Genomic DNA, 13792 nt, shown 5'->3' on the forward strand with positions numbered 1-13792 from the left:
AAGACACACTGTAAGTCACACTAGTCCAATTAAAAGAATGTACTCCAAAAGTTTTGCTCTTTTAATTTCATATTCTGTACACATTTTTACATAAATGGAATGTTATAACATACTGTATGTCTAAATAGTTTCTAAAATAACATTTCTAGTTATGTACTGTTGGCCTGTCTCTGAAGTACCTCAGGAGGTATAACCCAAATAAAAATAGTTTCCTTCACCTCTCAACTATTACATGAATGCCCTACTACACCTCCACATTCATTCAAGCAAGCTCATCCCCAACTAATAATCATCTACAGTATGTTCGCTGTCATGGTATATTATAGTATCATGACCGGAACATCAAGTATAGCTACCTGATGACATATGTGTGTTCTCTAACACATCCCGCATTCATATATGCTGACTGTTTTCAACACTACATCCTCACAAGTCCATCCATATGGAGCTTTTCAACACGGTAGATTTGGATAGACATCGATCCAATTGGATTGATATGGGCTCAAATTGGCAAGTGTAGCATAAGCAGCAAACCAAAACATTTACACAAAATGACCATATAAGCCCCTTCCTTTACCACTGGCCTGACATCCAAACGGAATTCTCTACAGTGAAACATATCGAAATCAGTTTAGGTGGTAGGATGCCTCCCCACTCACCCCCCAAAGAAACCCAAACACCCAAAATAAGACTAACAAAACTGAAATGGCGGGGGAAATATGTTTTAAAACTGATTCTAGCTACAGTAGCTCATACAAGGCTGTTCTGCTAGGCTAGCTAGGGAGGATCCTCGTGCTACACATATACCCATGACAATGAAGGGAATATTGTACACATACAGCAGTATGCTTCACAATCGTTAGCCATTCGACAACATTTAAAAATCACATTTCTTACAGTACAGTAGCCATGGGACAAACCATGCGGTGAGACCAGACATTCTAGTTTCTCCTTCACTGACGTGCAATGAGGAGAAACCCCCATCTGGATTTAGATCACACTTTATTAGCTATAGTACATGATGACAAATGGGGAATTCCAAAGTGCTTTATGCCTCGCTGTACTTCTTGAAAAATAAATTGTTAGCAGCACGTTAGCAGCACTTTAGGAGAAACCACAGTTAATATGGTGTAACTGACCCAGTAGCCATGGTAACACTATCTTTAGTATATCCACACCATAATACCCAGATCCCCTATAAATGCTCTTTGTTAAGTTGTCTGACTGGTCGTTACTAGTTTGAATTGGGCAACCAATATAAATACCATTGATCTTATTCCTAGATATGTCATAATAATATACTATAATCTAAAATCTCTAAACTGTGGACATTGAAAAACCTCCACAATGATTGTGAAAAGCATAGCCAATAAAGCCTTTTGTCTTATTCATTGAATTTGTCTATCAGTTTCTCTGCCCTTATTCGCAACCCAATGGTGAAGATGGAGGTCTAGTATACTAGTTAGCAGCGCATCCTGGGAAAGCTCTCAAAACATTAAAGAGAACAACATCAAGGCCTTGTTTAAATATTACAACCCAATGTTGCTGGAAGATGAAACGTATTAGTGTAAAACACTCAAACACACTGAGAAAGTGTTGGAGGATCCAACATTCTAATGATAACTTTTTTGAATATATCAGTCTTCCCCTTATTCTAATTGGCTTTGGCATGGAGCTCCACCAATCGCCTACTTCCTGTCCCACCCTCTCACCTCTACTGTGATAGGCTGATTGGTTGATTGGTAGATGATTATGATTGGGTAAAAAGTGTGCTATCTCAGGCAGCTATTTGAAACTGCACTGAAATGGACAAACATGAATAGAAGACATAGTTGTTCATGTCATTCTCTTTGCATTAAGGCCCAACTTAGTTTCACTATAACTCACACATATACATACACATATATGCAATTACACCATTATGTCAAATCTGCACACTTAAAATAAAATAATTTGCATAATAATAACTGCTAAGTTTCATGATGATAAATAAAGATTAAAAGTCAAAGTGAGTGAGTGAGAGAAAAGGATGGGTGTGTGAACCCTGTAGAAGGCTAGAGTATTTACACCACATAATGTCACCGGGCCCCATCTGTTCTGGGGTCAGCACAATGTAGCTTGGATGCCAACTGAATTGATCCTCTTCACAATTGCCAAACTGAAGATGTACAGTAAAACAATTGTGAAACATAGTAATTCAGTTGGGATCCAGGCTAAGCACAGAGAGCCTTATGTCCCAGACAGACAGCTATTGCTGCTACAAAAACTAAGATTAACGTTCTCACTTCAGAGAAGTGCCTGCTGGGAGTTGTAGTTGCCACTAGCTGAGCCACGCACTTCTGGTAGCACAGTCCAGTTCACGTCTTGTTGCTACCACAGAGGCATTGAGGGGTTGTGAGTTAGATAGCTAGTCAGGGGAAAGGAGAGAGCGGGACAGCATATAGCAGGGCACTTCTAATTTCAGTGTGGCTAGCAGCCAGGGCCAGTTCCAGTTCCAGTCATGTCCCAGTGGAGTAAAGGTTAGAGTTAAGCAGAGTTTCACATTCAGCTGAGTCTGGCTCTCTGCTGGGTCTCTCTCCATCTGTCCACATCCAGTCAACAACACACAGGGGGAAGGGCTAGGGAGGGAGGATATAGTATAGACTCATACATGCCCTCCCGCCCTCTGTCCCCCACCCACCAATCACACGGTTCTGTTCTGTTGTCTTGACTCTGCCCTGGTAGGCCATTAGGATCCGAAGGTGAAGGCACTGGTAGACACAGTTGGTGAGGAGGGGGAAAGAGGGGTATGAGGACTGACTTCCCCTTGCCCCTTCTCCCCTCAGCTTGCTCCCCGAAATGTCCAGGTCTACAATCACTCTGACCAAACAGATGGGAGGAGACCTGGATCTGCTGTCCAATAACACAGGAGGAGGGAATTCCAAGTCGCAGCAGCCCTGGAGCTCAGCCAACCACAGCAGCTCAATCACTGGGGCATGGCCAATGGCATGGAATGCAAAACGTCTGTGGGTGGCATATACAGCTGTTTCATTGATGCGGCAGAGAGTGAGAGGGCGTGTTGAGAGCAACAGTTTTTCCTGATTGGATAGTTGTGCAACAGAGGTGTTGTGTCTTCCCCTCAACATCAGGTTGGCAGATAAGCATGTCGGTCTGTCTGTCGATCGGTCTGTCTGTCTTTGAGGACAAAGCAGAGGTTGGTTGTGTTTGTGAGTGTGTATTTGTGAGTTTGTGTGTCTGTGTCTGTCTGGTCTTGTCTTGGAGCAGATGGTGTGTGTGTGAAGATAAATAGATAGATCAGAATTAAATGTAGTTTCCCTGAAGATTGCTTTTAATGAGTTTTGGCACACTGCGGTTCTTGACTGGTTTGAGTTGAGGTGTGTTGAGGGCTGTTGAGAGGTACTGGAGGTGATGGGGATAGAGGGGTAGGGTCAGGGTGAGGTGTGTTGAGAGGTACTGGAGGTGGTGGGGGTAGAGGGGTAGGGTCAGGGTGAGGTGTGTTGAGGGCTGTTGAGAGGTACTGGAGGTGATGGGGTAGAGGGGTAGGGTCAGGGTGAGGTGTGTTGAGGGCTGTTGAGAGGTACTGGAGGTGGTGGGGATAGAGGGGAAGGGTCAGGGTGAGGTGTGTTGAGGGCTGTTGAGAGGTACTGGAGGTGATGGGGTAGAGGGGTAGGGTCAGGGTGAGGTGTGTTGAGGGCTGTTGAGAGGTACTGGAGGTGGTGGGGATAGAGGGGTAGGGTCAGGGTGAGGTGTGTTGAGAGGTACTGGAGGTGGTGGGGGTAGAGGGGTAGGGTCAGGGTGAGGTGTGTTGAGAGGTACTGGAGGTGGTGGGGGTAGAGGGGTAGGGTCAGGGTGAGGTGTGTTGAGAGGTACTGGAGGTGATGGGGTAGAGGGGTAGGGTCAGGGTGAGGTGTGTTGAGGGCTGTTGAGAGGTACTGGAGGTGGTGGGGATAGAGGGGTAGGGTCAGGGTGAGGTGTGTTGAGGGCTGTTGAGACGTACTGGAGGTGATGGGGTAGAGGGGTAGGGTCAGGGTGAGGTGTGTTGAGAGGTACTGGAGGTGATGGGGATAGAGTCAGGGTGAGGTGTGTTGAGAGGTACTGGAGGTGGTGGGGGTAGAGGGGTAGGGTCAGGGTGAGGTGTGTTGAGGGCTGTTGAGAGGTACTGGAGGTGGTGGGGGTAGAGGGGTAGGGTCAGGGTGAGGTGTGTTGAGGGCTGTTGAGAGGTACTGGAGGTGATGGGGGTAGAGGGGTAGGGTCAGGGTGAGGTGTGTTGAGGGCTGTTGAGAGGTACTGGAGGTGATGGGGGTAGAGGGGTAGGGTCAGGGTGAGGTGTGTTGAGGGCTGTTGAGAGGTACTGGAGGTGGTGGGGGTAGAGGGGTAGGGTCAGGGTGAGGTGTGTTGAGGGCTGTTGAGAGGTACTGGAGGTGATGGGGGTAGAGGGGTAGGGTCAGGGTGAGGTGTGTTGAGGGCTGTTGAGAGGTACTGGAGGTGATGGGGGTAGAGGGGTAGGGTCAGGGTGAGGTGTGTTGAGGGCTGTTGAGAGGTACTGGAGGTGATGGGGTAGAGGGGTAGGGTCAGGGTGAGGTGTGTTGAGAGGTACTGGAGGTGATGGGGATAGAGTCAGGGTGAGGTGTGTTGAGAGGTACTGGAGGTGATGGGGGTAGAGGGGTAGGGTCAGGTTGAGGTGTGTTGAGGGCTGTTGAGAGGTACTGGAGGTGATGGGGGTAGAGGGGTAGGGTCAGGTTGAGGTGTGTTGAGGGCTGTTGAAAGGTACTGGAGGTGGTGGGGGTAGAGGGGTAGGGTCAGGGTGAGGTGTGTTGAGAGGTACTGGAGGTGATGGGCGTAGAGGGGTAGGGTCAGGGTGAGGTGTGTTGAGGGCTGTTGAAAGGTACTGAAGGTGGTGGGGGTAGAGGGGTAGGGTCAGGGTGAGGTGTGTTGAGGGCTGTTGAGAGGTACTGGAGGTGATGGGATAGAGGGGTAGGGTCAGGGTGAGGTGTGTTGAGGGCTGTTGAAAGGTACTGGAGGTGGTGGGGGTAGAGGGGTAGGGTCAGGGTGAGGTGTGTTGAGAGGTACTGGAGGTGATGGGCGTAGAGGGGTAGGGTCAGGTTGAGGTGTGTTGAGGGCTGTTGAAAGGTACTGGAGGTGGTGGGGGTAGAGGGGTAGGGTCAGGGTGAGGTGTGTTGAGGGCTGTTGAGAGGTACTGGAGGTGGTGGGGATAGAGGGGTAGGGTCAGGGTGAGGTGTGTTGAGGGCTGTTGAGAGGTACTGGAGGTTGTGGGGATAGAGGGGTAGGGTCAGGGTGAGGTGTGTTGAGGGCTGTTGAGAGGTACTGGAGGTGGTGGGGATAGAGGGGTAGGGTCAGGGTGAGGTGTGTTGAGGGCTGTTGAGAGGTACTGGAGGTGGTGGGGGTAGAGGGGTAGGGTCAGGGTGAGGTGTGTTGAGGGCTGTTGAGAGGTACTGGAGGTGGTGGGGATAGAGGGGTAGGGTCAGGGTGAGGTGTGTTGAGGGCTGATGAGAGGTACTGGAGGTGGTGGGGGTAGAGGGGTAGGGTCAGGGTGAGGTGTGTTGAGGGCTGTTGAGAGGTACTGGAGGTGGTGGGGGTAGAGGGGTAGGGTCAGGGTGAGGTGTGTTGAGGGCTGTTGAGAGGTACTGGAGGTGGTGGGGATAGAGGGGTAGGGTCAGGGTGAGGTGTGTTGAGGGCTGTTGAGAGGTACTGGAGGTGATGGGGTAGAGGGGTAGGGTCAGGGTGAGGTGTGTTGAGGGCTGTTGAGAGGTACTGGAGGTGATGGGGTAGAGGGGTAGGGTCAGGGTGAGGTGTGTTGAGGGCTGTTGAGAGGTACTGGAGGTGATGGGGTAGAGGGGTAGGGTCAGGGTGAGGTGTGTTGAGAGGTACTGGAGGTGGTGGGGATAGAGGGGTAGGGTCAGGGTGAGGTGTGTTGAGGGCTGTTGAGAGGTACTGGAGGTGATGGGGTAGAGGGGTAGGGTCAGGGTGAGGTGTGTTGAGGGCTGTTGAGAGGTACTGGAGGTGATGGGGTAGAGGGGTAGGGTCAGGGTGAGGTGTGTTGAGGGCTGTTGAGAGGTACTGGAGGTGGTGGGGATAGAGGGGTAGGGTCAGGGTGAGGTGTGTTGAGGGCTGTTGAGAGGTACTGGAGGTGATGGGGTAGAGGGGTAGGGTCAGGGTGAGGTGTGTTGAGAGGTACTGGAGGTGGTGGGGATAGAGGGGTAGGGTCAGGGTGAGGTGTGTTGAGGGCTGTTGAGAGGTACTGGAGGTGATGGGGTAGAGGGGTAGGGTCAGGGTGAGGTGTGTTGAGGGCTGTTGAGAGGTACTGGAGGTGATGGGGTAGAGGGGTAGGGTCAGGGTGAGGTGTGTTGAGGGCTGTTGAGAGGTACTGGAGGTGGTGGGGATAGAGGGGTAGGGTCAGGGTGAGGTGTGTTGAGGGCTGTTGAGAGGTACTGGAGGTGATGGGGTAGAGGGGTAGGGTCAGGGTGAGGTGTGTTGAGGGCTGTTGAGAGGTACTGGAGGTGGTGGGGATAGAGGGGTAGGGTCAGGGTGAGGTGTGTTGAGGGCTGTTGAGAGGTACTGGAGGTGGTGGGGATAGAGGGGTAGGGTCAGGGTGAGGTGTGTTGAGGGCTGTTGAGAGGTACTGGAGGTGATGGGGATAGAGGGGTAGGGTCAGGGTGAGGTGTGTTGAGGGCTGTTGAGAGGTACTGGAGGGGGTGGGGATAGAGGGGTAGGGTCAGGGTGAGGTGTGTTGAGGGCTGTTGAGAGGTACTGGAGGTTGTGGGGATAGAGGGGTAGGGTCAGGGTGAGGTGTGTTGAGGGCTGTTGAGAGGTACTGGAGGTGGTGGGGATAGAGGGGTAGGGTCAGGTTGAGGTGTGTTGAGGGCTGTTGAGAGGTATTGGAGGTGATGGGGTAGAGGGGTAGGGTCAGGGTGAGGTGTGTTGAGGGCTGTTGAGAGGTATTGGAGGTGATGGGGTAGAGGGGTAGGGTCAGGGTGAGGTGTGTTGAGGGCTGTTGAGAGGTACTGGAGGTGATGGGGTAGAGGGGTAGGGTCAGGGTGAGGTGTGTTGAGAGGTACTGGAGGTGATGGGGGTAGAGGTGTAGGGTCAGGTTGAGGTGTGTTGAGGGCTGTTGAGAGGTACTGGAGGTGATGGGGGTAGAGGGGTAGGGTCAGGTTGAGGTGTGTTGAGGGCTGTTGAAAGGTACTGGAGGTGGTGGGGGTAGAGGGGTAGGGTCAGGGTGAAGTGTGTTGAGAGGTACTGGAGGTGATGGGGTAGAGGGGTAGGGTCAGGGTGAGGTGTGTTGAGGGCTGTTGAAAGGTACTGGAGGTGGTGGGGGTAGAGGGGTAGGGTCAGGGTGAGGTGTGTTGAGGGCTGTTGAGAGGTACTGGAGGTGATGGGATAGAGGGGTAGGGTCAGGGTGAGGTGTGTTGAGGGCTGTTGAGAGGTAGTGGAGGTGATGGGGTAGAGGGGTAGGGTCAGGGTGAGGTGTGTTGAGGGCTGTTGAGAGGTACTGGAGGTGGTGGGGATAGAGGGGTAGGGTCAGGGTGAGGTGTGTTGAGGGCTGTTGAAAGGTACTGGAGGTGGTGGGGGTAGAGGGGTAGGGTCAGGGTGAGGTGTGTTGAGAGGTACTGGAGGTGATGGGCGTAGAGGGGTAGGGTCAGGTTGAGGTGTGTTGAGGGCTGTTGAAAGGTACTGGAGGTGGTGGGGGTAGAGGGGTAGGGTCAGGGTGAGGTGTGTTGAGGGCTGTTGAGAGGTACTGGAGGTGGTGGGGGTAGAGGGGTAGGGTCAGGGTGAGGTGTGTTGAGGGCTGTTGAGAGGTACTGGAGGTTGTGGGGATAGAGGGGTAGGGTCAGGGTGAGGTGTGTTGAGAGGTACTGGAGGTGATGGGGTAGAGGGGTAGGGTCAGGGTGAGGTGTGTTGAGGGCTGTTGAGAGGTACTGGAGGTGATGGGGTAGAGGGGTAGGGTCAGGGTGAGGTGTGTTGAGGGCTGTTGAGAGGTACTGGAGGTGATGGGGTAGAGGGGTAGGGTCAGGGTGAGGTGTGTTGAGGGCTGTTGAGAGGTACTGGAGGTGGTGGGGATAGAGGGGTAGGGTCAGGGTGAGGTGTGTTGAGGGCTGTTGAGAGGTACTGGAGGTTGTGGGGATAGAGGGGTAGGGTCAGGGTGAGGTGTGTTGAGGGCTGTTGAGAGGTACTGGAGGTGGTGGGGATAGAGGGGTAGGGTCAGTTTGAGGTGTGTTGAGGGCTGTTGAGAGGTACTGGAGGTGATGGGGTAGAGGGGTAGGGTCAGGGTGAGGTGTGTTGAGAGGTACTGGAGGTGATGGGGATAGAGTCAGGGTGAGGTGTGTTGAGAGGTACTGGAGGTGATGGGGTAGAGGGGTAGGGTCAGGGTGAGGTGTGTTGAGGGCTGTTGAAAGGTACTGGAGGTGATGGGGTAGAGGGGTAGGGTCAGGGTGAGGTGTGTTGAGAGGTACTGGAGGTGGTGGGGGTAGAGGGGTAGGGTCAGGGTGAGGTGTGTTGAGAGGTACTGGAGGTGATGGGGATAGAGTCAGGGTGAGGTGTGTTGAGAGGTACTGGAGGTGATGGGGGTAGAGGGGTAGGGTGAGGTTGAGGTGTGTTGAGGGCTGTTGAGAGGTACTGGAGGTGGTGGGGATAGAGGGGTAGGGTCAGGGTGAGGTGTGTTGAGGGCTGTTGAGAGGTACTGGAGGTGATGGGGGTAGAGGGGTAGGGTCAGGTTGAGGTGTGTTGAGGGCTGTTGAAAGGTACTGGAGGTGGTGGGGGTAGAGGGGTAGGGTCAGGGTGAGATGTGTTGAGGGCTGTTGAAAGGTACTGGAGGTGGTGGGGGTAGAGGGGTAGGGTCAGGGTGAGGTGTGTTGAGAGGTACTGGAGGTGATGGGCGTAGAGGGGTAGGGTCAGGTTGAGGTGTGTTGAGGGCTGTTGAAAGGTACTGGAGGTGGTGGGGGTAGAGGGGTAGGGTCAGGGTGAGGTGTGTTGAGGGCTGTTGAGAGGTACTGGAGGTGGTGGGGGTAGAGGGGTAGGGTCAGGGTGAGGTGTGTTGAGGGCTGTTGAGAGGTACTGGAGGTGATGGGGTAGAGGGGTAGGGTCAGGGTGAGGTGTGTTGAGAGGTACTGGAGGTGATGGGGATAGAGTCAGGGTGAGGTGTGTTGAGAGGTACTGGAGGTGATGGGGTAGAGGGGTAGGGTCAGGGTGAAGTGTGTTGAGAGGTACTGGAGGTGATGGGGATAGAGGGGTAGGGTCAGGGTGAGGTGTGTTGAGGGCTGTTGAGAGGTACTGGAGGTGGTGGGGATAGAGGGGTAGGGTCAGGGTGAGGTGTGTTGAGGGCTGTTGAGAGGTACTGGAGGTGGTGGGGATAGAGGGGTAGGGTCAGGGTGAGGTGTGTTGAGGGCTGTTGAGAGGTACTGGAGGTGGTGGGGGTAGAGGGGTAGGGTCAGGGTGAGGTGTGTTGAGGGCTGTTGAGAGGTACTGGAGGTGGTGGGGGTAGAGGGGTAGGGTCAGGGTGAGGTGTGTTGAGAGGTACTGGAGGTGGTGGGGGTAGAGGGGTAGGGTCAGGGTGAGGTGTCAGTTCTGTACTGGCCACAGAGTCACAATGTGTCTGTCCAGTAGTCTCCTAGGCAACGGGGAAGGGGAGGGGATTCACATTGAGGAATGTTGTTATTGGAGCAGATCACTCTTCTTATTGAGGGAGTAAGAAACCTGCAGAGATGAAAAACATCAGAAATCTGAATATACTGAGGGCTAACATGTGATGCTGAAACAGAACAATAGAAAGAAAGAACTCGACTGAACTAAAAGGTATAATACTGTATCATATTTTTCCTGTTTTGTGTCAATACAATACAACATTTGTTTGGGGAAATCTACGGTGGAAACGTTTCCCACAGAATATTAAAGTGACTTATCACAGTAATCCATTAATATCAACAACACTCAGTAAATGTGAAATTTACCTGTGGAGAAAAGTAGTGAGGCCCTTTAGTCTGAGGGATGTTCTGGACACGATCTGTTCACCTCAAACCACTCATCAATACAGCTGACAGAGAGAACAGGAGACACAGTCAGGAAGAACATAGCACATACTACATACAGTGCATTAGGAAAGTATTCAGACTCCTTGACTTTTTCCGCATTTGTTTATGTTACAGCCTTATTCTAAAATGGATGAAATAAATCTACACACAAAGTGGAAACAGGTTTTTATATATTTTTTCAAATTTATAAAAAATAAAAAACAGAAATACCTTATTTACATAAGTATTCAGACCCTTTGCTATGAGACTCGAAATTGAGTTCAGGTGCATCCTGTTTCTATTGATCATGCTTGAGATGTTTCTATAACTTGATTGGAGTTCAGCTATGGTGAATTCAATTGATTGGACATGATTTGGAAAGGGACACACCTGTCTATATAAGGTCCTACAGTTGACTGTGCATGTCAGAGCAAAAACCAAGCCATGAGGTCGAAGGAATTGACCGTAGATCTCCGAGACAGGATTGTGTAGATAAACAGATCTGGGGAAGGGTACCAAAAAATGTCTGCAGCATCGAAGGTCTCCAAGAACACAGTGGCCTCCATCATTCTTAAATGGAAGAAGTTTGGAACCACCAAGACTCTTCCTAGAGCTGGCCGCCCGGCCAAACTGAGCAATCGGGGGAGAAGGGCCTTGTTCAGGGAGGTGACCAAGAACCCGATGGTTACTCTGACAGAGCTCCAGAATGGAGATGGGAGAAACTTCCAGAAGGACAACCATCTCTGTAGCACCACCAATCAGGCCTTTATGGTAGCGTGGCCAGACGGAAGCCACTTGGAGTTTTCCATAAGGCACCTAAATGACTCTCAGACCATGAAAAACAAGATTCTCTGGTCTGATAAAACCAAGATTGAACTCTTTGGCCTGAATGCCAAGCATCATGTCTGGAGGAAACCTGGCACCACCCCTATGGGGAAGCATGGTGGTGGCAGCATCATGCTGTAGGGATGTTTTTCAGTGGCAGGGACTGGGAGACTAGTCAGAATCAAGGGAAAGATGAGCGAAGCAAAGTACAGAGAGATCCTTGATAATAATCTGCTCCAGAGCGCTCAAGACCTCAGACTGGAGCAAAGGTTCAGCTTCTAACAGGACAATGAGCCTAAACACACAGCCAAGATAACGCAGGAGCGGCTTCGGGACAAGTCTCTGAATGTCCTTGAGTGGCTCAGCCAGAGCCCGGACTTGAACCCAATCGAACAAAATAGCTGTGCAGCGACACTCCCCATCCAACCTGACAGAGCTTGAGAGGATCAGCAGAGAAGAATTGGAGAAACTCCCCAAATACAGGTATGCCAAGCTTGTAGCGTCATAACCAAGAAGACTCTGCCAAAGGTGCTTCAACAAAGTACTGAGTAAAGGGTCTGAATACTTATGCAAATATGATATTTCAAAATTGTATTTTTTTTTAAATTGGCAAAACAAACCTAAAAAGCTGTTTATACTTTGTCATTAACGGGTATTGTTTGTAGATTGATGAGGGAAAAAACTATTTCATCCATTTTAGAATGAGGCTGTAACATAAAGAAATATGGAAAAAGTCATGGGTCTGAATACTTTCCGAATGCACTGTATATAGAACAAAAGAAGGAATGGGGTAGGAAGACAGAGCGAGAGAGCAGGAATGATGATGCATTCAGGTATTGGTTGAGGAAAACAGGAGAGATCCCTCTTGTCATAGGTTGTACAGAAAAATGTAGTGATATAGACAGGGGGAGAGAAAGAGAGAGGTATATAGAAAGAGGGGGAGAGAACGGGATAGAGAGAGGGGGACTCACCCTTTGTGGTATATGCAGAGACAGGGCAGGCGAGCAATTGTGTCCCCCTGTACCAGCTCCTCTAGGCAGATTGCACATTCCCCTGCATCCTTACTCAGGACGTCCTCTGGAGGGAGAGAGAGAGAGACAGAAAAAGAGAGATAGAGAGCGAGAGAGAGAGAGAGTGTGTGAGTGAGTGAGAGCCAGACTGCCCATTTAATCAACCAGGCCAAAACCAGCTGCACTGTCCCCCTCCACAGCCCTCTCAAAGCCTGCAAACAGCCCTAGTCACAGCCTGCAAAGAACCACAGGGCTGTGGCGTGGCTGGAGAGAGAGAGAAAGATAGAGAGAATCAAAACACACACACACCAAAATGATACCGCCATGATTGGCTAAGAATGATTGCATTTACACTACATTTCCTGAAGGGGGAGCTCTATATCCATGGTTAAACCCTAGTAGTCTATAAGGACCAAACTGGCATTGGGAGCTGGCTCTAATGCAGTGGGACATGTGATGTCATGCTGAGAGGAGGAGGAGGTGGAGAGGTGCATTTTGTCTTTCTTCCTTACAAACAACAACACACATAGTTTAAAGCAAGTGCTGTTCTGCATCAAGCTCTGCATAGTGTGGAATTGATAGGATGAATCCCACTACTACAGTGTTCTATTATGGCTCCAAATCAAATCAAATGTTATTGGTCACATACACATGGTTAGCAGATGTTAATGCGAGTGTAGCGAAATGCTGACAACACAGCATTTCTCTGTCATAGGATCCCGCCTGAGGTCTCAGAATGACATTACAACCATCTATTCTCTATATTTATCTGTTTACTCTACTCTACTACCCAGGGAATAATTCACCCTGGCACTCAGGCTACACTGGAATCAGACTACACTGTCTAGCACGTCTACAACCAAATCAATGGATTGTCAGTCAAGGTTAACCTTTAGTGGTTGATGACCATTTCAGAATGAGCAAAGGGGACATTCCCAATAACTCCCAATAAATGTAGCCTAAAATAATTCATTTACTTCTGCCTTCACACAACACAAGGATGAGTCCAAAATGGCATCATATTCACTATTAGACAGGAGACCTGGTCAAAAGTAGTGTACTATATAGGGAATAGGGTGCCATGTCAGACTCACACAAGTGTTTGCATACTTGTTCCATTGTAATCTGCCTCGGTTAATAATTTGCATAACTCAACCAATCTCCCCATAAATAGAGCCACTATCTTTATTTCAACAGTTGGTTCTGTGGTTGTGTATGTCATGTTTTCTACAGCCGTCAGACCAAATACTGCTTCAATAATTGATTATTTACTCATGCTGGAAGCAAGTGAGAGGAAAACTGCTCTCATGCAGAATTCATTGTGTGCCGTGTGTGTACATGCACACACCTACTTAAATACACACAAACACACACATGCATACACAACAACACGCACAACCTTGCTTCCACTGTGAAGGTTAACCCAGGACTGGGCAGGACAGGGTTATGTGTGGGTCCAGTCTAAGGAGAACTCTCTCGCTCTCTCAATTGTTGGTTATTTTTATCTGATGTGGTATAGAAACACATGTTACTGGCACAGCTGACAGCTACAGAAAACACAGATTGGGGGCAAGGGACTCAGAAAAAGGACTTGCACACATGTACATGTACACACACACCGGAGGGTTATGGCTTCATTAAAACACCAGGCTACTGTTCCTGTAAAAACTGACCAACACACTCAGTGTGTTAAACAGAGAGCAGGACAGCAGGCATAGAGAGAGAGAGAGAGAGAGAGAGAGAGAGAGAGAGAGAGAGAGGGAGAGGGAGATGGAGGTGGCTATGAATATTGTTGTAACACCGTACATAGCCATAATATGACATTTGAAATGTCTCTATTCCTCCTTTGTGAGTGTAATGTTTACCGCACATTTTGATTGTGTATCTTACCTTTGTTAACGATCTATTTAACTTGTTTGGCAATGTAAACAC

General features: G+C 49.9%; 1 protein-coding gene across 1 annotated transcript in view; it reads right to left on the reverse strand.

Annotated features, from left to right (window-relative positions):
• Window positions 1–43: 43 nt before the first annotated feature.
• Window positions 44–13792, reverse strand: part of LOC106605512 (E3 ubiquitin-protein ligase znrf2) — a 113373-nt gene continuing 99624 nt past the window's right edge. Inside the window, exons 3-5 of the mRNA XM_014201252.3 lie at window positions 11822–11927; window positions 9966–10048; window positions 44–9711 (exon numbers count right to left, since the gene is read on the reverse strand). Coding sequence (XP_014056727.1) covers window positions 9991–10048; window positions 11822–11927 — 164 coding nt within the window. The 3' untranslated portion in view covers window positions 44–9711; window positions 9966–9990. The remainder of the gene's footprint in view (window positions 9712–9965; window positions 10049–11821; window positions 11928–13792) is intronic.

This window comes from Salmo salar, chromosome 05 (assembly GCF_965601325.2).
Source record: "Salmo salar chromosome 05, fSalSal1, whole genome shotgun sequence".
Classification (NCBI taxonomy): domain Eukaryota; kingdom Metazoa; phylum Chordata; class Actinopteri; order Salmoniformes; family Salmonidae; genus Salmo; species Salmo salar.